Here is a 23,631-nt window from a genome sequence, read left to right as displayed (position 1 = left end):
TGTCTCGTGGAGACGAAATTACCTTGTTTCGCATCAACGCTATGCGCATATAACACAATTGCTTTGCGAACAGTGCACAGGATAAAAATATTTGTAGTCATATTTTAAAAGGTAAAGAACATTACGAATTTCACGCGTCCGTTCTAAACGCGTTGCAGAAGTGTGTTTGGAAACCGATGATGTTTGCGATGTCACCGTTGTCGAAGAACACGGAAACAGGGTTGTCTTTCGTATACCGGGACCATTGCTGCTCCATAGGTAGCTGGGGTACTCTGCGCAGAAGACAAAGTTGTGACGTACATTGGAGAGCATTTCCGTTCTATTGGCATAGGCTACAAAGTTCACGGCTTTCAGTGGCACTTATAGCAATCAAAAATGAGCCTTCAAGCCAGTATTTTTTTTGTAAAAGACAGCTTACCTAATGTATGACAGTGTTTCCTAGATAGCAATTATTGCACTTCTAAATCTTCTGTAGTTTACTGCAGCCTTGTTCTTTCCCTGCTATATTGCACAAGACGTACAGTATTCAGCTTTTGATCAGTTGTACTGAAACGGTAGTGTCCACCAGAACCTAGATGTAGTTCGTATTGTATTGTGTATAGAAGCGGCGCCCAAGGGCTCACGAGCGAAATGATATTCAGTTTATGCCCGAGAGCAGCCGCATATTCATCAAGCTAAAAATGAGGACTTGAATCACAAGTACTTAAACTAAGAATTGTACTTACGAAACGACACAAGTGTGTGAGCAATTTTTTTGAAAATAAACAGCTGCAATGAGTATTATCTTGAATTAAAGTGAGACAGTGAACTAATGTTGGGCCCACTAAACCACGAATCTGTCATAAATAATTTTAAGTACGTCAAAGTTTACTCAACCTATGTAAACACCTGTGTTTTGGTCCGATCGGGAGGCTACAACAGTGGTGTCTACGAAAACTGTGGGAAACTAGAGCTTTGGTACTAAAAAAAAACTGCACAAAAATCAATGCTCTGCTAAATAACACCGTTCTCTGAGTTATCTAAGGCTGCGCAACTATAATAGTTGTGTCATAGACGTTCCACACGACCGCACGAATGGGGACATAAAAAACCTATAGGGACCTATAAAACTAATTTCCGACAGGTCGACCCCATTCCGCAGGCCCAAACTCGAAACCTCAGGAAAGCGGAAGTGGAGTATCATTTCAGAGCCTCGTATACCATCAACTAGCGAACGGCCTGACAGAAAGGTCGGACGAGGCTTCACAAGCTCGGTTGGCCCCGTGTTGCAAGAACAACACGCCTGGTCAGGCCGACTGGAAGGAGCACTTCAAAGGGGCTGCATACACTGTTAGAACAGCGTGGCAGAGCTCGGTCGGAGCTTCCCCACATAAAATCATTTGCGGCCTTCTTGCGAAACTAGGCGCTACACTATCCTTAGACATGCTTGTACGAACGGGACGTTCTGTTGGATGAAAGACACATTGCAGCAAAATACAAACCGAGGCGTGCAAGAAGATTGAACATGCCCAGGAGGTACAAAAGTGACATTACGACCGCCATCGAGCACCGCCATGCCAGATCGCCAGTAGGGTGTGGGTTCAACGAGGGACACCATGCCCTCAGAAGAAAGTTACTGCGATGTGCCCCTTGTTATTACTGGAGAACTGGGCTAAAACGCTTGGCGAATGCGGTTGTGGGATTCCCACCGGCGCGAAGACAAAAGCAGGCGAAACAAGTTTGCCGTGCATGGATCGGGGTATGGTGGCTAAAAGGAGAGGTGTCAGCATCGTCCCGGCCGCGCCTTGAAAGGAGGCGTGCTGGTATTTCATTCGGCCGCGGAGCGGCGCGCCAGTCGCCACTGTGATCGGTCGAGAGCGCTCGCCAGCCGCTAGTGCGGCACTTTTAGATGCTTGCTCGTGTGCTTGCAACTTGCAACGTCTGCGCTTTGCCTATTTTGACTTGTTCGGGATCAATACGTGCCAATGTGACCATGCCACAGTGATGGGTAAATGGCAAATACACTGCTTTGCACCCGGATGCAATCCGGGATATGTTTCGGCCCGCAAACAAAACAAGGGAAGAATGCGTCTCTTTTCTCTGCTCCCGCCGACGATGAATGGTGCAAGATCTGGGAGCGTGTGATTCCTCACGCTGACAAACCACTCAAAACTAAGTGCGTTATGTGCGGAGCTCGTTTCGACGAAAGATTCATCGTTCGTAGCTACAAGCATGTTATCAACGGCCTCTTAGCAACTTGTGAGGGTGGGTTCCTGAGTGAATCACGGCAGAAGGACTCCGCGACACTCTAACCAGCACCCTTTCCATCCGGCACTATGTCACAAAAATTTTGGGCTATAAATACGTGACGACGCCTCGCGCTGCCAAGACGCGCTTAAAATCTTTTTGGAATTCTGAAGCAAATCACTGGCTCGAATTATCACTCTTCGCCGACACAACTTTTTATCTCTCTGAATGCCTCAGTTTTTACAGTTTGGCACAGTCACCCTCCTGTGGGAGCATACAGTCTGGAGTTCTGAGCAGCCTAGTTCGAGAATAAACAATAATTATTAAAATTGCAGAATAAGCTGGATGAGCTGCTAGATATGGGGCGCCTCAATGAGGTTCATAAAATTATTGTTGACTGTATCTATGTATGCCAATCAAATCTCAATGTCAGGTGTGTTTGTATGCCAATTGTATCATCGTATAATTACTGTCTATTACTACTACTACTACTATAATTACTGTTCTCTTTAGTGGCCTTATTCACTTGCTTTAGCTCAGTTTCATATAACTTGCAGTTTTCTTCAACCTTAGTGCATTTGTTGTGTTTATTTTTCATGTTTTTCGCTTTCGAGAAAATAAACATTTTGCTTGCAAAATAAACCTTGATTGCGCTAGTCATAAAAACAACACTTGCCGATACCTTTACGTACATTGAGACTTCACGGAGAACGTTGCGGCATCAAATTCGAAAAGTGCACGGACTTTGTTTTGGTGTCAAGCCCCCGGCAAGTCACTTGGTTCTCTTTCTTCTAAGCTTCGTAGCTGATATACTGTGAAGTGAATTGGAACCACTAGTTTTCAGTGCCAATACACGCATTGCTGCGCGCCTCCAGAATTGTGAAAGGTAGACTTTGTTATAATCCGCAGGGTAGCATGAAATATTTGAAACAAAAAAAAAAACGGCTGATAAGCACGAGCGGGCGCGAGAAAGGGCATCTCGAAAGCGACTGCAGCGCCTCCGCATCCGGATGAATTCTCGCTCGCTCTCCGGCGCGCCGATGCTGACACCTCTCCTTCTAGCCACCATAGTCGGGGATTAAGAATTATGTCCTTAGAAACATCTGGATTGCCGTAACTGTTCCGTTTTAAAAGACGATAGTCTTTCTTGGGCACCTTCGACGGAATAATTTCTGTCTGTCTTCCTGTCTGGCTGTTCATTGTTCTGTTTGTCTGCTTTAACGATTCCTCAAACGGCACCTAACAGCCAACCCTATCCGCAGCGCCCACCAATATTGCTCAAGGTTTAGCGTTCATAGCTGTGCGATTCTCAATTAAAAAAGCAAATATTGCGCATATCTGAGGCGTCATAACAACATGTCTATGTTTTGTAAGTCTGCCTTTATAATAGAAGAGGCACATACCAGTAACTCTAAGGACTGTAGCGTTTAACGCGCTGCGCTGACAGTGCAACGCGGTGCTCAAGAAGGTGTTTCCAACGCTTTGCTACGACGGCACGGTGGTGGCACTTGCCCGTCGCTTTGCATTCTACACCTTATCGCCCCCGTGACTGGCATGCATCTTTCTCCGCGGTCGCGCGTGCCTTCGTTTTCGATGATAACTGCCAGATGGCGCTCGTGTGCCTAGCTAGATGCGCTTGTTCGCCTCTGTTACACGCTCGAAGCACTCTAACGCAGCGCCTTCAGAATACCATTCACCTATTTTCTCGCACAGAACATCAAATAAACGTTTTCTTCGCTCTCTCCAGACGCAACACTATCGTCTTTCCACGACATTTACAGTGTAACATGTAGATTCAGGTCAATTTTTTACAGAAATGCACCTTTGGCATCGTAACCGAGTGTAACAAAGGAGAGTGGGAGTGGCACTGGCTCGAAGGGAACAAGAAAACAAAGCAGGCAGAAATAGAACAGCCCACCCAGCGAACGGGTGTGTGTTTGTTTCTCTGCATGTGACTGTGTGGATGATAGCGAGGGCTGTCACTAAAAGAACATCATCTTTACTTTTGGCACAAGCCACAAAATGTTTTCTTCATACTCATTAAAAAGCTGTGGAAGGCTGTGAAAGTTACACATGCACTCACAGGAAATGAAGATGTACCATTCGAGTGTTCTTCGAAAATGCTAGAAACTAAGAGTTCACATTAACGTCTGTAAAATAAGCTGGGAACGTCCACATTGGTGTATAGCTGTGGCACTTGACTTCTGACCTGACGGTCATGGGATTGAATCCCGGCCCCGTTGGCCTCATAGCGAGCGGCTGAAATTTTCGACTCCCGTACACTTTGGTTTAGGTGCACGTTAAGTAACCCGAAGTGGGCAAAATTTCCGATACCTCCCTATGCGGCGTCTTTCGAGCCCATATCATAGTTTGCCGACGTCCAATCAACAACTGAATGTTGGAAAGAATCATTATAAAATATTGTTATAAATTGAATTGTTATAAAAGCCAGTATAAATGTTCTAAAAGTTGATAGGATATAACATGAAAAGTATCGTTATAATGTAAGCAAAATGTTGGCGCTTTCTTGCAACATCAAAACAGTTACTAGACTTATATTTTAAATTATGATTATCATCTACCGCCATAGGTTCCCTAAGGGAACTCTGTTGTGCTTTTCCGGTAGAATATAATCATTTTCAAAACATATTTCATGCAGAATGTATTGGTACACCAACAAAGCTTTGTATAAAAAGTGAAACTGCATTGCAAATGCATAGGAGGTACGCATAACATACGCAGTATTGCGGGGTGGAGACGTAGGTTCACACCAGGCGTGAAAACATGCGAATTGTGGAACGAGTGAGGCATTTAAAGCTGCCCGCACATTACAAAGTACGCAGATCTACGGTTGTGCGTGCTACATTGAAGGCGTGTGGTAGGCTCTTGGCTAATAAGTAAAAAGTAATAAGTAAAAAGAAAAACGACCTGCGTTGCATACATATCGCATCTGTGCTCTCAGCTGGCATTTTGGAAAAGTTTTAAGTGGCCAATATTACAAAGCCTAACGTTGCTGCTCTTGCAGAACTGTTAAGGGCGAGGCCCATGGCATCTAATTTTCACATCAGTGAGGCGGACTTTTTTAGCGATTTTCCTTGCGCGAATATCTCAGCCATTCCTCTACAATGCCTCCATTGAGTGGCGCCTAAGTTCGTTCTCCTCATTCAGTCGTCCCGCTTAGTTGCTATGAATATACCGTACAGCAGTTCCCACACTTTCAATAAGCAGTCACACTGCGCTTTCTTCCATGCGCACTCTGTATTCAGGTATGCTAACTCAGCCAAGCTACTTCCCCTCGGTTCGGTCGTTTACATATTCATGGTACAATATTTACCCTTGAGCACACTTTAGAGGGTGTTACATTTTCTTCTATAGCTTTATTGGCCCCTTTGTGAGTCCCAGTATCGCCTTTATGCTTTGTTTAATTCTTCGGGCCCAAGTTACTTTTGTTACTCTTGAGTTAAAATACTTACTGGCTGTTCACGTAGGCATTCAAGGACACTTTGCAATTCTATGGACCCTCCCTCTTACCTGTGTCGTCTTATTGCACGTAGCACTTCCAAAACGTTGACTATAGAAATTCCCGAACGGGTGCAACGCATCAGGGATGTAGACGTGGGCAATATACTGAACAAAATCGTAGACACTTCTTAGAGCATAAGCGGGATAACTTTGACACTGATGATTACAATGAATGAGCCGGATATTGATAAATACTTATTTAACGTTAAATATTAACACCGAACCTATATTTAGCTTGGTGCACTTAAGAAAGAAACGCAACCCACGTGAAACGGCAAAGATAGGCTCTAATCAACATCGCTCACCCTGTGGAAGCGAACGTGGACAACACGTTGACCAAATTCTCGGACATGATGACGTCTCGGGCGTCGTACTTTTCCTGATCGACTAGAGGAAATCCATATATATAGCTCACGTCCCCTCCGTGTGGCGTACCCATCCAAGCTGGCAAGGTGCTTTTTGCTGAGTGGTAGGAGAAGACGTAGGAGTACACGGACTGGCCCCGTTTAGAGTGTCCCTCGGCTGTGAAATGCATAGGACACACGAACGTCCTGTCTGAGAGAAAGTCCACGTAAGCGCGCCTCAGCTCAGGCCTGTCTCGTGCCGCGGCAATGTACGGCGAGAGGTTGTTTTCGGAATTTGTCTTGAACCAGGAGAATACAACGGCGCGGAGAGTCTTGTTAAAGAATTCTTCATCAAGTCCTTCTAGACTTTCTGTCCACAGTTCCTGTCTCGGTGGATACATCAACGCTCCCATTCCTTCGTCCTTGGTCACTCCGACTATTATGTCGGCAGGGTTGAACGACCCCTCTTTCACCGCTACCGCTGGATCTTTGGGTAGAAATCGGTTGGGATACGTTGGCAGAAAGGTGAATATCTTTGGCTTTATGCTTTGGGATGACGCTTGCACGAGCTCGTCGGTGCTTTTCGTTCGAAGACATGCGACCACTGATTCGGGGTCAGAAGTCAAAGTCTTGTCACTATCGGCACAACCGACAACTCGTGCAACAAGGTTGCCTTTGTTTATACTGTCAGTCACATGCTCAACAAAATCTGGACTGTTCAGAGTCCCACTCATCAGACAGGCTCTCTTAAAGAGGCCTCGACTGACGGGCGAGATCACGTGAGCATGCGCGCTCATGCCTCCCGCGCTCACGCCGAAGATAGTCACTCTCAGAGGGTCGCCCCCGAAGTGGTGGATGTGCGCCTGGATCCACTTTAGCGCCAAGGCCTGGTCCATTAGGCCCACGTTGCCGGGTGCTTCGGTCGAGTTCGCGTCCAGGAACCCCAGAATATCGAGTCTGTAGTTGAACGATACTACCACCAATCCTGTCTTGGCGGCCAAGACGGCCCCGTCGAAGATGGGAATGCTGGCGGAGCCGTGTGAGAATCCTCCGCCGTGAATTGAGACGAGCACTGGAACTGGCGCCTGGTTACGTGCCCCTGGGCTCCACACGTTGAGATGTAGGCAGTCCTCAGTTAACAAAGCGCCGTCAGTCATAACAGGAGCAATAATGACCTGCAATGTCAGGTTAAAGACAGATGATAAATTCTTACGCTAGTAGGAGTGGGTATATACATATCAGTAAAAACATAAATGCAGTTTCTTTCGCTACAGTTTGGGGGATTTTCTGTTAGAAATTAAATATGGGTAACCGGTGTTCTTGCACGTAATAGGCAAATAAATAAGAAAATGGGCTCACCACATAATGCGTCCAACTGGAACCAAGGGCAGTTATTGCCGTGCAATAAATATAAAGGCATGGGACAGCCAGTCATCGGATGCAATAAGTTTGATGAAGTGATAAAAATACGACCTGTATAGTGAACGAATCGAACCTAGGTACGCCGGACAGGAAATATTCATGGAGTCTTTCTTCATGCAGTGTGCAAAGAGCAAGCTGTGGAGAAAACTGGTTACTTCGAATAGCGCAGTGAAGCACTCTCTTCAGAATTTGCCTTCAGGAAGCGTTTTTTTTTAGTGGCGAAACACCTTAGGGCCGTAGCTTGCCCATCCGGTGTTCGTCATAGTACGGTACAACACCGTGTAAAAGGTTCGCCAAAGGGTATCAAAAACCAAATAAGAGACTGTAAACCAAAACACAAATAATGGCTATAACACCACTAAAACATTGACATTCACGCACCCATAAATCAAAGCATGTTAAAAAGAAGGTTGAATGATATACTAATATTTCTCATAAATGTAACACAGCAATATAAATAACCTACGAACATACGTATTTTATGCCAGTCAGCCACTTTCACGTAGGCATTATGAATCTTAGGTCTTAGCTTCGTCGTGGACTGTTCATGTCACACAACTTTGATTAAATGGGGCAGCGCTCTCTGGTACCACACGGTTACTCATCCGTACAATACCCGGAGCTTGCCCCAGTCGCCATGATTCACCTCGTGCCGATGCGTGTATATATTCCTGTATAACTGTATGATTGTGAAATATGCGTTCTACAGCTTCGGTTGTACTGCACTAAGTTAGGATGTCATCTGTGCGAGAATGATTGATTCCTGCTAATGAATTTACGATTATGTCGATCACGCTTCATAACAATATCAGAGACCGGAACACAATCCAGTCATGAAATATAACACTATCTCTCCGTCGAGGCGAACAATAGCACAAGTAACTCTGACTAAAACCTTATAGCAAGAGCCTTTTGAGTGCATGTAAAAATACAAAAAAAAACAATTTTGCGTGACATGAGTAAAATTTTCGTGTCAAGATAACATTGTATTGTAATGAGCTCCTGTTTCTTTCAGCTATTTACATGTGGACTTCCGCTAACGCAGTTATTACAATTAAAGTTGTCTTTGGACTTACCAAAGCCTATATAATTTAGATTGTTGTGTTCGGGTGGCTGAGCGAAGTCGCTTCTTAGTGGATGAAGTCGGTATCATTATTCTTTCAAGTTACCCCAAGAATTTTTTAAGCTTGTGCCCATGACCGGATTCCATGACCGGATTCAGGCGCGGCCATTCGTCAATCGACAACGTTGTTGATCTGGTGACATATGTTCAACACCAAAAAGCCTGTAAGAGACTGTGCGCCGCCCTGTTTCTAGACGTTAAGGGGGCTTACGACAATGTCACCCAGGAAGCCATCCTTAGTGCTTTGGAAACAGTAGGTCTTGGTGGCAAGATATATATGTGGGTGTACAGCTACTTACAGCTGAGATCATTTTACGTGATGACAGCGAATGGCCCAACACCTGATTATTACAGCAGCCGAGGAGTTCCTCAGGGAGGAGTGCTAAGCCCTACCCTTTTCAACCTAACTCTCATTGGTCTAATCGAGCAGCTACCTAGCACTGTAGAACTTTCTGTCTATGCTGATGACATCTGCATTTGGACATCAGGTGTGACAAGGCCTCAGCTTCGCGCCCGCCTTCAGAAGGCTGCTACAACGACGTCATGCTATCTTCGTAAGCAAGGCCTCGAGGTGTCCTGCGGAAAACGTGCAGTGGTAGCGTTCACGCGGAAACCAATGTCTGCTTACAGTATATCGATTAATGACGAATACATATCGTTCAGCAGAAGCCACAGGTTCTTGGGAGTCATAATAGATAGAAACCTGTCGTGGACTCCACACGTGAACTATGTGAAGAAGCGGCTGATCGCAACATGCCACATGTTCAAATTCCTTGCAGGAAAGAATTGGGGAGTGCCCATACCATCCATGCTACAACTGTACAGAGTGCTGTTTATCGGATTCTTATGGTACAGCTTACCTGCAATATCTAACACCGACAAGACCAACCTGGGCGCAATTCAGAGCATTCAAGCCCAAGCACTTAAGATATGCCTTGGAGTACCCCGCAGTGCTTCAACGGCTGAAACCATTGCCATCGCTCAAGATCACTCGATAAATACGCATATTATTACCGAGACAATGCGCATGCACCTCAGACATTATGCCAGGACCCCTTCTCACCACCTGGCGAGCCTAGCTGCTGAAAGGCCCCGCACGACATACAGCACTATTGTCTCCAAGCATCGTTCATCGTTTGCTGAGACATACGCACCTGCATCAAAGCCACTGCTTCCTCCTTGGAGCTTGAGCCGGCCGCGAGTACACTTAATGATTCCAGGAATGAGGAGAAAATCGGACTTACCGACACATGCCCTGAAACAACTGAGGCTATCCCTACTGGAAGCAAACTACAGTAACCACGTGCACATTTACACAGATGGCTCTACTACGCAGTCTAGTTCAGGTGGAGCAGTGGTTATACCATCACAAGGGGTAACTCGGTGTTTTAAGACTTCACATGTGACAACTTCCACGACGGCAGAACTCGAGGCTCTGCGCAATGCACTGGAACCCATCAATTCAGAAGAAAGACCAGGTAAATGGGCTGTGTTTTCTGACTCAAAACCAGCGTTACAGTGCCTGATATCAGTTCTCCGACGCGGATGCCACGACCAAATGACCTACCAAACCGTGAAACTTCACCACCTGTTAATACAAAAAGGCCATGACATCGTCTTTCAGTGGTTACCTGGGCATAGTGGTATAGGCGGCAATGATTCTGCAGATCATGCTGCTCGCACGTCACATAAAGAAGTGAACAGCGTTCCGATACCGCTTTCAAGAGCGGATGCGGCAAGGCAGATTCGTCAACTGGCCCGCAGTCTCACACTGACTGAGTGGAACACACCAAACATACGACGTACACGACTGCACGAGCTTGACCCTTCACTACAACTCCGGCCTCCACCCGGCCTACATCGACGTGAAGCTTCGCTTCTCTATCGCCTTTGGCTGGGAGTTGCTTTCACGAAAGCTTATACCACGTTAATCGGAATTACTGACAGTGCGGCGTGCGATGTTTGCGGCACCGACGAAAATATCGAACACCTGCTGTGTCATTGTCCTCGATTTGCCTCAGATAGACAAGTACTTGCCAACGCAATGCGGTGACTGAATGATCGGCCTCTTTCTGTGCAGGTGCTGCTACAGCAACGTACACATGACTCGACAGCTCACAACGCAGTGAAAGCCCTGCTGTGTTTCCTAAGAAAGACAGGCTTGTGTGAACGCCTCTGACATGCGGTAGAGTTCTACACGCTGCAGTGAAATTACTGTCAGTCTCTCCCCCACCCCCTTTGTTCCCTCTCTTCCCTCTTTCTCGTCTTTCTTGTCCCCTTCCTTAATCCCCCAGTGTAGGGTAGCCAACCGGATGTCTTTCTGGTTAACCTCCCTGCCTTCTCCCTTTTTGTTGCTTCCTTCCTCCTTTCCTTGTGCCAACGTTTTATAGCCTGTGAGAGTTTTTATATCGTGACGGTAAGTGAATGTAACAATGAAAAAATATATGAAATTCAGGGAAAGCCTAGCGCTTCAAGCTCAAAGAACCTCTTTGTCCAATTCAACTCTGAATTTGTGTATTTTACTCATACTCTCCCCGCAGCGTCTGAAACATGCCTCACAGAAGCATTAAACAAGCTTTCCGTGCCTAAATACATTTTACGAAAAACTTGCTTACCAAATACTGTATATTTTTTAGGTTAGGATTCTGTCACGACTGATAGGTACATTTATCTCACTTTCTGTGTTACGTGATTGCAGCTTTAGAGCTTCTTTTCTCAAGAAAACTTGTTGTTGCCATGAGGCGATTGACGCTGAGTATGCCCATGTTTTAGGGTCTGTCTGTCTGTCTGTCTGTCTGTCTGTCTGTCTGTCTGTCTGTATGTATGTATGTATGTATGTATGTATGTGTGTATGTATGTATGTATGTATGTATGTATGTATGTATGTATGTATGTATGTATGTATGTATGTATGTATGTATGTATGTATGTATGTATGTATGTATGTACTGGTGGCACATACCCACTCTAGAGTGGGTATGCGCCACAGGAATTGAGAGATCGGAGAATGGCGGCACTTGGACTGTTCACCAGAAGGAAGCTTGGACGGACGGATAGACTTGCAGACAGACGGATGGATGGACGGACGCGAGGACGTATGAACGGACGGACTCTGGATGGCGCATAGACAGACGGACGAATGGACGCATGAATGAACGCATGGATGGTCGCGCGAACGGACGGAAGCATGGACGGGCTGATAAACTCTTCGCCCAACTCATCAACATTCACTCCGTGGATATTCTGTTTTTTTTTTCTAATTTCACGCGATGCGTTTCGGACACCAGTGGAGGCGGGTGCGGCGGACAACTACGGCGCTGCTCGAGACCGAAATTGTAATCTAATAACAGCTTTCGCTGTAAAATAAGCATGAAAATAGGTTTGCAGAATGCGCTGACGCAGTCGTGTACGAGCTTCCATTCACATCGGCAATAATTACCTGAGTCATAGGGAAAGATGCCTTAACGAGCGTTTAAAAGAACACTGCTGCGTTAAAAGAACAGTGCATGTACTGCAGTTATCCAGGGACCATGCAGTGCAAACGATGGTGCTTTTACCGCGTGTATGCCAATTTTTCAAGATTGCTTGTGCCATCAGAGGCCAGTTATCACATGAAATAATCAAGGCTCAACTGATGGATGGGCTGGCGAATAATAGTGTTTCCAAGCCAGTCATTAACAGGGTTCTGATAACGTGTTGCAAGCCGAATAATGGTGTTCCAATGGCGTTCGGATAACGGTGTTCCAAGCCAGCCAAAGGTATTTCCAAGCTAGTCTGAACACACTAGCTTGCACGTGGTACAATTTTGATTGATATGTGGGGTTTAACGTCCCTAAATCACCTACTGAGTATGAGAGACACCGTAGAGGAGGGCTCCGGAAATTTGGGCCATCGGAGGTTCTTTACCGTGCACCACAATCTGAGCACACGGGTTTACAGCATTTTCGTCTACAACGAAAATGCAGCCGCCGCAGCCACGATTCGATCCCGCAACCTGCGGGTCAGCGGCTGAGTACCGTAGCCACTAGACCACCGTGGCGAGGCCGCGGGAGAAACTGAAGTACGCGTTATTGCTTAAGTTATGGCGTGAACCAATAGCTTTCTCCTGACGACGTCGAGCTTCTACATTGCAACACTACAAACTCAGAACTGTAAAAACACCATTGCAACATTCTAAACTATTTTGCAGGTATGTTTGTCTGGTGCAAATATGTGCTGCATTTACGTCAGATGGGCCCCGCCGCTGTAAGTGTAGTGGCTAAGAAACCCTGACTGCGGCGGCTGCATTTTCGATTAATGCGAAAATGCTGTAGACCAGCGTGTTCAAATTTGGGTGCACGTAAAGAACCCCAGGTGGTCAAAATTTCCCAAGCCCTCCACTACGGTGTCCCTCATAATAACAGCGTGGTTTTGGGAGGTTAAACGCCCCATTCAATTGCGTCACATGAGTTTGAGCCTCGCTGATGTTATCGACCAGATAATATCACCTACGAAGCAAGTAGTATAAGATAAAAACACCTTATTGCCATCAAACCGACATTTAAAGTGGAATGTGCGTACTTGCGGGCAGGCGGTCCTCCTATTTGTGGCGTTTAGTACGCCGTCCCATCCCTGCAGAGGCTCGGGTGGACGAAAGCGTAGCGCACCCATTGGCGGCTGCGCGTACGGAATGCCACGATACACCTCCAAAGGACGGCCCAATACGTTGGTACGGCTTCCACCAACAACGCCAAGAGCGGTGACCGTCTGTACGTCAAACGCAGTGATGGTTGAGGCCAAGGCTAGAAAGAAAGGCACGATGACCATTGCCGACATCTTCAGGGCATGCTCTCGTCAGGTTCCCTGTAAAGCGGTGTTGCATGATCAAATTTCTATATCATCTAATCGTCAACTTCGAGAATGAGAAAGCTCATTCTGAAAATATCGCGGCCTTTTGTGTAGGATGTTCGGTAAAGGAATTCGCGCGCTCTTTCCCAAGCTGTAAAGTGGCAGTAAGCGAAGCTCGGCGTATGTGTGCTATGGTTATTACAGCAAATGGCCTTTTGATCCGATTTGACAGAACCAAAATAAAATGTAAAAATTAACCATATTTAAAATGCTCGAAAGCGCAAGAAAAGACGATAAACAAAGGTCGAGTACAATATTACACTTTCATTTCCTCGATGAATAGGTGAATGTTGTACCCACTGTTAAACATTGTTTGAACGACGAAGATAGTCGCTATCATCATTAGGGGATTAGACCAGTGTTCAGAAGAAAGAAGAGGTCAGTGGGTGGGCTTCGCCATGGGCATGGCGGCTCATCCTTTCCTCAACATCGTGGTGCCGAAACACGGGACCGAACCAGGGACCTTTAGATGTGGAGGCGCGGAAGATGTTACAAATTGTGCAGAAGACGAGGAGCGATGTTATCATCTTCGGGGAATTAGATGAATGTTGGCATTAAAGAGGAGGTCGACGGGTGGGCTTCACCACGGGCACGGCGGCTCGTCTTTTTCTCAACACCCACCTTGCACAATAACAGAGCAAATGCTACCATTTTAGCCACTGGACATAAGCGTGCACATGGAGGTGTCACGAGGTGGGCAGCCCCCCCCCCCCCTTGTAACCTAAGGGGGGGGGGCGAAGTCAGCCGCGCTCATTGACATAGTAGGAAGGTGGGGTGCTAGGGCGCTGCAACTCGTAAGCGAATGTAGGCTCATACATTGACACAACAGAGAGGGGTAAGTTATGACATCGTGGGCGAGCGTATTAATGTTCACTGCTGTGTCACTTCTTGATTGCGGTATATGTTCCGTCATGCGATTCTTGCGCGGACTGTTAGTTGCAACGTCGGCATGCTTGTCACCCACGATGCCGCAGTGACCGTAGCAATTCAAACCTCATTTTCCTGTCTTCTCAGAGAATGGAACTACCAGCCGCGCAGTGCTCCTCTCGTAACAAGCCGTTCAGAATCTCTGAGAGCAGTGCCAAGACGTTCTAACAGTAATACCGTTTTTTTTGCATAACGGCGCTAACCACCCCTTACGTAACCTATCTAGCCTGGTGTTAAGGCACTAAATGGTATAAAACTCAAAGCTACTGGGCAGCTATCGTTGGGACTGATTGAGCTATTAGGTTTTATGCATTTGCCTATCCGTCTCCTAACCAATGCGATAATATGCTGTAATAGCTATGCTGGTTCTTTTTTCTTATTTTTTTAGTCTGTGAGTTCTTATGTCTTTTTTTCTGTGTCTACTTGTCTTTTGTCTTTTATTCTATTCTTTTTTTCTTTTTCTCTTTCTTTCTAAGTGTTTTCTTTTTTCTCTATCAATTTTCGGTCATTCTGAATCCTTTTAAACATGATATCTCTTTTGTAAAACTCTCACACCGCTCATGTGCTCCACAAATTGAGCTAATTCCACTATTCCAAACGCCGGTCCAATTCAAATAACAACAAAAGAATACGCAGGTGAGAAACACGGATTAGGTAGCGCACGTTTTATCTTCACCTGATAACTACATATGCAGAGCGTTTGGGCTGTGATTGAGTGCGCGCTAGTTAATGATTATATGTAAACTTATATCTCGGACACACGGCAAAGCTGAGGCGCCAGAGCTCGGCTTCACAAGTTCTTTCACCCATATTGACCCCGCCGACCCAGAGCGACAACTTGGTGATAAAGATGTTACCATGTTAATTTCCTGGAGGCGAGTTCAGTCCTTGGTGCGGCACAGAAATAGCAGAACGTCAGTTTGCTCAGAAGTGGAGGGAAGGCAAAAAAAAAAAAAACCGCGGGTAGCCAAGAATATTCCTGAATCTCAACTAAGGGATACTTCATACCCACATCCTCGTTTTAGCATCAAAAACGCAACAGCTACAACTAAACTGATTCTCTCCGTCTATCAAAGCTATACCCTTCATCATCTTGCACAAAACTCTTGAAGCTTATTTCCACATCATCTTCCAAAGTCAATCTATAGAGAGGGGTGTGGTAAAACTTTATTTTTTGTCCTGGCTGAAGTGAAGTGGAAGCCGGGAAGCTCGCTCTATACTATAAATTATGACTTTCTCGATCGTCAATCTATCGATCGAAGTGCCTTGTCCTTTCATTTACTTTTTGACGACAAGGCGGCGTTTTTCTATTATTAATATAAAATTGATTAAATGGTCAGCGTGTTCCATTTGTTGAAGAAGACAGGCCGCTGTACTGATGTGATGCTACAAATAATCCGGTGTGCGGCTGAGTGCCGCAGTCGATCATCAGGTCCACAATGCGCAGGCACGCAAAATAAATAAAATGGTTTCGCCACAACCTGTCCATCGCTTATCAAGACCGGCCACGCAATGTGGAACACGTGTTAATAAACGGCACCTGACCCTGGCAACTCATCTGCTTCTTTTCGCCCCTTAACCACACCGACATAAAAATCTGTCACAGCATTGCAGTCGGTGGTAGACGATTACATTGAACCGTAAAAGAAATGCGTGCGTCAATGTCGTTTCATCTCTATCAAGGTGCTTCAGCTGCACGGGCTTACCTTCAGCAGTGCGTTGCTACTGTCATAGAAACAGGTATTTTAGCCCAGAAAAGAGAAGGCGGTAAACATGTCGACACTGCTCCATGTTCAAATCACTAAAAACTGCTGACCAAAATACTCCGAGAACGGACCGACTGAGGAGTTTCTTCTCAGCGAGCAATGCCAGAACCATGGGCGACATTGGCGGAGCAGTAACCACCGTTTTCCCGGTGGCCACGGTGGTGTGTCGTAAGCTCCCCAACAAAGAGATTTCTCCGTACTCCACGCGACCATCAGTCTTCCGTTACGCTCTCGACAGCGCTTTTGCATGCGAAAAGATATTGCTGTGGCGTGACGCAAAACGAACGAACGCCACGAGACGGTGCACGTCATTTTTTCTCGTGCTCTCCTCTTCCGCATACGCTGCCTGCAAGCCTAGCGGCCTTTGCAGTGACATGCATTTTCACCTGTGCAGCTGGGTGAATGGATGTTTTTTTAGTTAGTGGTGAACGCACAACGAAGTGCCAATACTTCTTTTTTTGCATGACCAATTCATGGTCGTTTACAGGTCATGGTGCTCGATTGCTGCACCGCAGCCTGTGGGATCAAATCCGGGCCGCGGCGGCTGCATTTTTTAATGAAGCCAAAAAATGCTTGGGTCCCATGTGCTCCTGGTCAATGGCGTAGCCATGGGGTGGCACGCCGGGCCCATGCCTCTCGCCCCTAAAAATGTTTTTCGCCATGGCACACATAGCAAGAAGTGACCGTTCCAAGAGGGTGCGCGCCCCTTTCCCCTAAATAAAGAAGGTGCATTCCCCCCCCTTTTTTCTACAATTTTTTTGTATAGGTCTCACATGGTCGAAATTTTCGGAGCCCTTAACAACGCGTCGCTCGTAATCATATCTAGGTTTTGGCACGGTAACTTCACACAATTATTATTATTACTTTTTTTTAACCATCTGTGATCGAGCGAATTTATAAGTGCAGAGCTGTAAAACATAATATCTAGTCGCCCTTCACGTCTTCCGGCGTTGTGTAGAGCCTACTGTGCTCGACAGCTGACACGAAGGTCGCGCGTTCGATACCAGCCCTCGTGGGTGCATCTGCATAGAGGCGAATTGCAAGAAGCTTGTGTACTTTGCGTTGATAGTGGACGTTAAAAAACACGTGATGAGTAAAATTTCTGGGGCCCTCTACTAAAGAGTTCATAAAGATATCATCACATTGAGTCGTAAAACTCCAAGAGCTAACACGTATTTGTTTATTTTGACATACTGCAGCTCAGTCACAAGGATATAGCAGAAGTGGGTACAAAAGAAAAAAGGAAAAAAAATGCGACCGTCGAAAGCAGGTGAGTTTCATGAAAACACTTTCAGGCCAGAGAAGTATGAAACATTTAAAAACATAACTATATAAAAAAGAAAAAAATGACAAGCAGTGATCGGGGTATGCCGTTTTTTCGTGCCTTCCAAATTCAACTTTCGTTAAGAAACGAATGTGAGCTGGCATGGATTTGAACATATATAGGGAAAAAAGTGTATTTGAAGAAGTGTGCGCGATGATGAAACATATACCCTGACTTCATGGCGTTTTCTGGTGGACGTTTTTTTTGGCAGGAAATATATAGCTTGTGCGATGAACCTTTCACTGTGAGACCCACTGCCCTACGTCATTTTTAAACGAATAGTTAAACGCTGATGAAGTTTTCTATCTCATAAAACACGTTGAAGCTGTCTTTCATAAACGATCCCTCGGAATTCAGGAGCACGCAAGAACTCATCCCAACTAGAATTTTATGAACATGGGCAATAGTCATAGGTCCCAGGATTGTTTCTGACATTTAAACGAACGATTGTCAAAGTGAAGATAGCTATTTCCACGAAGCACGCAATGTTAATGAAGAAATCATTTGATTGTGTTCTTTCGTAGGATACAATAAGATCAACGCCGTGGCATCTTTGAAGTGCGTGCCCTTTGGAATCTCACCACCATGATGTCACAGTGAGCGCTTTGCTTCCGTCCTCGCGGTGGCATGTTAAATTGCATGGTATATCCACCGCACCACGATGAGGGTCCAATCAAATACCACAACGGTATTGAACGAAAGCCTCGTGATCGAAAGTCTCGAATGGTGCAAGTATTTTCTGAGGCCCGTAATAGTTTGTGCCAAGTGCACTAACACACGTTTCTCAGCCTTTACTATTACAGTTTTCTTTAAAAAATTACTTCAACTTGATATTGGTACGTGTTTAACTTTTTTAACGACAATTAATTCACAAACACATGACACAATATCCGAAAGAGAATACCTGTCTCACCAGCATAGCATTAAACAAGTCGGCTAATATTTTATGTTTAGTTCAAGATTGACTGCCACGTTTGATTGCTTTACTATTTGAGACTACCATGGCGTGCCATGTGACTAGATCTTCTGCCTGATATATGTGCGTGTTCCTTCTAATGAAATTTTGTGGCCAGTTCAATTCCTTGTAGAATTTTTTTGTCTTTGTATATTTGAGATGGTTTATTTCCAAGATTATTTGAGTTTGAGACGTGTCCCTGCTTTAGAACACTTCATTGGAAGATATCATATAAGCATCACACTAACCAGGAAAATGCGCGTTGCATTTTGCACTCTAAGAAATATATTGTGCTTTCACAGTCTTTGAGAGTTCTGGCTTACCGCATGTATGACGCTCTTTGAAGAAACACCTCGACTGTCTTTAGGTGTTTTTAGACTCTTCTCAGTGAGTCGTGCGATTCACAAGAAAGTTAAAGTGCTTCTTTAAAGAATGCCATATGCGTTGAAAATCAGGACTGTCCGAAATTAGGGACACATGCCCTTTTTTTCCTTAAGAGTTTAGTACATGCATAAACACATGACAAGCCATTGTTTTTTTTACAGCTTCGTTGCGCACAATATGTGTGCAGCGTCACTGTGATTTGGTTGTTATCACACACTTAAAACACGAAAGCAATAAAATGCACAAGAAAAACCCTGCACATTGATTGACATAAACGTCACCTTCCGCGTATTTTTCTCAACCAAGTTCATCAAGAATTATGGCATGGCAATAACCAGACAGTCGTAGTCGACGAAAACGATAAAACAACGTACCGGTATAGGTGAAATAAATGCGCACTGTCTCACAGATTCGCAGGGCTCCCAGAATTGCCGTAGCCTCTCTGAGGCGTTAGCACTGGGTGGAATGTGACAACAGCAGTTACGCTTGTGCTGACAGAATTCTTAAGAGGTGGCTCCTAAGAGTCGGCTTTCTTCAAGTGTTTTTCAGAACGTGAGATTATTTTTAGCACAGATATACTTAAAGCTATATCAGAGGCATGTCATCGGGACTCTTTATACCTTCAAGGAGCAAGCTGTACTCGATATGCGTGGACAACTTTAAAGAGTGTCGAAACCTTGGGGAGTATGCCACTTGGTCTACCCCCTGCAGATCCCCTTACGCTCTAAGATAAACGATATGCTGTAAACTCACGTGCTATCAGTATGTGAACTGCACTATACCCTAATATGAATGCCATGCTAGACTTGCAACAGCGTGAGAGGAGAAAGTTTAATACGCAAATCTCATGTAAGTATATTTGTGAACCATGTGATGGAGTGTTAAGACCCACACTAAAAAGTAAAACTAACTTGTGCACTACCAAAATAAATGATAAAATAGTAGCAGTGGTCTCCTGGTTGAAGGCGCAAAGACGAGGAACGTTTTGTTTTTGTTGTTTTTGTGTTTTTGTAAGTAAGCTGTATTATTTTATTGTAAATTATTTCTGCACATAATTTGGTCTTCCACTTCCTCCGGGGTTTGAGGTCTTGTGAGCTTTCTGAACCTCACGCAGATGCACAATACCTCCACAATCGTCACATTTTGACCACGTGATAATGTAATGACATTATCGAATGAAGCCACTACATGGGATGTCATGAAAACGCCATTAGAATTTATGACGAAGTCACGAATTTTGTTGATCTCTGATTACACAATGACGTGATTTCATGAGGTCATCACGTGATAATGACCTTTTCAATGACTTTGTGCTGGCGCCGTCATCTAAGAATTTACCTTTCAAGAATTCATCACATATTATGTATGTCCACAAAAGAACATTTTCATGTACGAATATTGCTCTGCGACCAAGGCAAGCTGAGTTTCTCAAAATGGCCTGTTCCAACTTTGCTTACATTGGTCGTTAGGGGCACGCAGAAAATAGACGCACGTACGCGTACACTCTCTCAATTATCTAATTTTCGCACACTGATATAAGAAGCGAGGCCCATGCATCGCTTTTCATGTTGACCAACCTCGTCTGATTATTGCTTGTTTTACTTGCTAGAATTTACATTTGAACGCTGCGTTAACACTCGAAATAGGGAGCCTACATGACAGGTGGTGAATTAGGCTCCTTGACTGGAAAAATCGACTGCATGGTTGCTATTGACTAGCGGAAAAGAACGTCGCAATCACGGCGACAGCGTTCTTGTTGACGCATTAGCGAACGCGAATAATGGCGTGGCCGCCATCTTCGCAATTTTTAAGGTTCGAACAAGAGCAGTAATCGAGAGATTCAGTTGAGGGTCCGCAGACCCGGTGCAAACGCCAAACTTAATCTATTATCACTTAATTAGCGGGCCTCGCATGCAAAACAACTACAAATGCCACGTAAATGCGAACGTAGATCAGGGGATAAAGATGTGAATGATTTTTGAGAAATACTTCCGCAAATTGCATTAGACTGAGCGAAGTGCACTCACTAAGTGAAAATAACTAAGAGAGAAAGCACACACCTTCCAATCATCTTAAGCGAATGCATAACGCATGGCGATGCTTCTCATTATGACAGAGTTCACACAATGCTCCGGACATTCTTCATAGTTGAGCTAGAGGTTCTGGTTCACTTGTGTATCAAGATCTTTGAAGATGTCATCTATGAAAATTCGGAAACAGTTTTCCAAAAACACGTCTCAATGTCAAGACACTCCAAGGCTGCGTATGGTGATAGCCGGACTGACCAGATACGCACTGAACCCGTCCTACGTTTCACGCAGCCTGAGGGCACTGCTATAGCGCTGAGGTGAACGACCTGCAACAGCCTCGCGTGCGCACCATAGCCACGTGCCGGTGCAGTCTTTTAGTCACGCTATCTCATATCCACGCGACACGATAAAACCTGAGACGTATGATTCGTCCGTCGGCACACTTCGTGCTGGCCTCTCGAAGACAAGTGTTCGACACCGTCGATAATGCTTCAGGATCGTGTCCTGTGTTCAAGATCGCTGGACGTGTTGAGCTAGGCACTTATGCAGGTTTCCCCACCCAAAGACGCAGATCGAGGGTGTGAGCTCTGCACAGGCAGCAAGATGTTTATTGAGTGGGGTAAAGGATTCACAGAGCTAAAAAAAGAGGTGTTAAGGAAGGTCACACAGTAAGTGTGCTGAGCACTAACTTAAGTTTGAAGTCAACGCTTGTGTGTGTCTGTTTTTATTATTTTGGAAGATGTTAGTGTTATGTGCTGTGGAATACCAAATCACCCAGACCTTCACTTAAGCTATGATCAGGCACCACCAAATATAATATAGTAGTTCATATTTACTTTTTCACTGGGAAATGCACTGCAGTGGAATGAGGCTAAGGTACTTTTGTGTGTGTGTGTTGTGTAAATGGTACACTGCTCTATTAATAGATGGAGCGTAGCTTCATTGCACTTCGTCAAGATAAATGCTTTCTAGTGTACTAGGTGAAACACGTTTTCAGATTGTTTATTTGTTTATTTTATATTTATGAGGTTTGGCTTCTGATGTTTGTTGCTATGTAATAGGGGTATAGAGATGTTTGTTTCTGATATATAATTGACCACTTAATCAGTGGTATGCGAGAAAGTTCAGCTTTTCCACACTCCATCATAGTTCAGTGGTGTTATAAGTGGCACTGATGCTTTTGGACCATATTTCGAATAATTTTTATCCGGCACCAAGACCACATATCCTTTGTGGGTGGTGCAGTTTTGCAAGAAACATATGGCGCCCACCGTCGGTGAGAACACAGACTTTTCCTTCTATTCCGAATGACTCAGATAATACTTACGAGTCATGACCCCGTGAAATTGCTTTTTAAAGAGTTGCTTAAAACTATACTTTTTGGTGCGCTGTCGTCTTCCGAAAGTGTTTTTTCTCGTAAAATAGTGTTTTTGTTATTTAAGGCACGTTTAGATCCAACTCATAAGCAGTCCCTCCATTTCACGGGCTAAGCGAACGCAAAACCACGCGTTGTGGCCAATAAAAAATTAAAAAGAAAAGCCAGGAAAACTACCCTGTTTCTACCTAGTGTGAGATCCGCAGAAACCAAGGAGCCGCGCTTCTCCGGCCTTTGCCCTCTGATATCGTGTGTGTTTCTGCTGTGTTTTCATATTGGGTTCTGTGCTAATGCTATTTCTAGAGTAGAGATGTGCGGAGAGAACATGTGGCTGCCCTTGACACACGTGTGCTGTTTAAAGTGACTTAAAGGGTAATTCACGCTCCAGCCGCCCTTTCTCACTTTACTGCGTGGCTATCGCTTCATCCACAGCTGAGGAAGTTGACCCATCTACTAGAGTATCTCAAAAAATAAGTTTAGCATTTATGCAAGAGGAACACTTTTCTGTTGTCAGGCGCTGCCCTAGAACTAATCTCAACAGCACCGCCATTAAGATAAGTTCAAGACCGATATTTTATTCTTGACACGGCATAGCGGAACTCTCTTTGCGCTATATATATAAAAAAAGCCGCACTTATGTTTCACTGGCATAAAGAACACGTGATCTAAACATGTGGCAGCGAATTCAGAGTGACGGGTAGTCTGCCGTAAGTTTCACCGGCCCAACCACACACTACGCATGCTGCTCGACAATGCCAACACCCACTACAAGGACGCGTTTATCAAGAACCTGATCGGTTTGTGCAGCAGCATCTAGTCGTCCACTAATACATCTCGTTGTTTGAACAGTGCATCCACCGCGGCCGCTACCGGCATGTCCACTCTTCTATTTTCTGCTTGTATGTGAACTGAAACAGCAGCTTCAAAAACTCGAACACTGTCTGTTCTCTGTTGTGCATGCATAAATTGAAATCGGTCTGAAATAAAAAAAAAACTCGGCAAACAAGCAAAATGTCTCGCACTTGTTTTCATTTTTGCAGGAGTGGCCTAACAAATCTGAACGTTTAATGCATATCCACGCAAGGCGAAGCGTTTGATTAGGCTCATCAATGTGACTTGCTCAGATATGCGTTGTCATTATGTGTCGCTGTCGCTAAATGTTGCTCTTGCCCGCAGAGAAGAGAACGCTGTCCTGCGCTCGAAGCCTGTGTGAATTCTTTCAACTATGTGTTCAGGTTATAGGTTGTAATAGGAAATGCTGTGTGATTTCGACTGCGGCGATTGCATTGTTCGTTGATTACAGGCACATTTTCTAAAGATGCGTATGCTGACTGATGGCCAATGTA

The 23,631-nt window shown here is 45.0% G+C and overlaps 1 protein-coding gene across 1 annotated transcript in view; it reads right to left on the bottom strand.

Moving 5' to 3' along the window:
- LOC119165376 (uncharacterized) overlaps positions 1-19,410 on the bottom strand; it is a 44,380-nt gene extending 24,970 nt beyond the window's left edge. The window contains exons 1-4 of the mRNA XM_075870209.1: positions 19,255-19,410; positions 13,198-13,479; positions 6,054-7,267; positions 133-272 (exon numbers count right to left, since the gene is read on the bottom strand). Coding sequence (XP_075726324.1) covers positions 133-272; positions 6,054-7,267; positions 13,198-13,452 — 1,609 coding nt within the window. The 5' untranslated portion in view covers positions 13,453-13,479; positions 19,255-19,410. The remainder of the gene's footprint in view (positions 1-132; positions 273-6,053; positions 7,268-13,197; positions 13,480-19,254) is intronic.
- Positions 19,411-23,631: the final 4,221 nt, after the last annotated feature.

This window comes from Rhipicephalus microplus, chromosome 8 (assembly GCF_043290135.1).
Source record: "Rhipicephalus microplus isolate Deutch F79 chromosome 8, USDA_Rmic, whole genome shotgun sequence".
Taxonomy (NCBI): Eukaryota; Metazoa; Arthropoda; class Arachnida; order Ixodida; family Ixodidae; genus Rhipicephalus; species Rhipicephalus microplus.
This window is presented reverse-complemented; position numbering and strand designations above follow the sequence as displayed.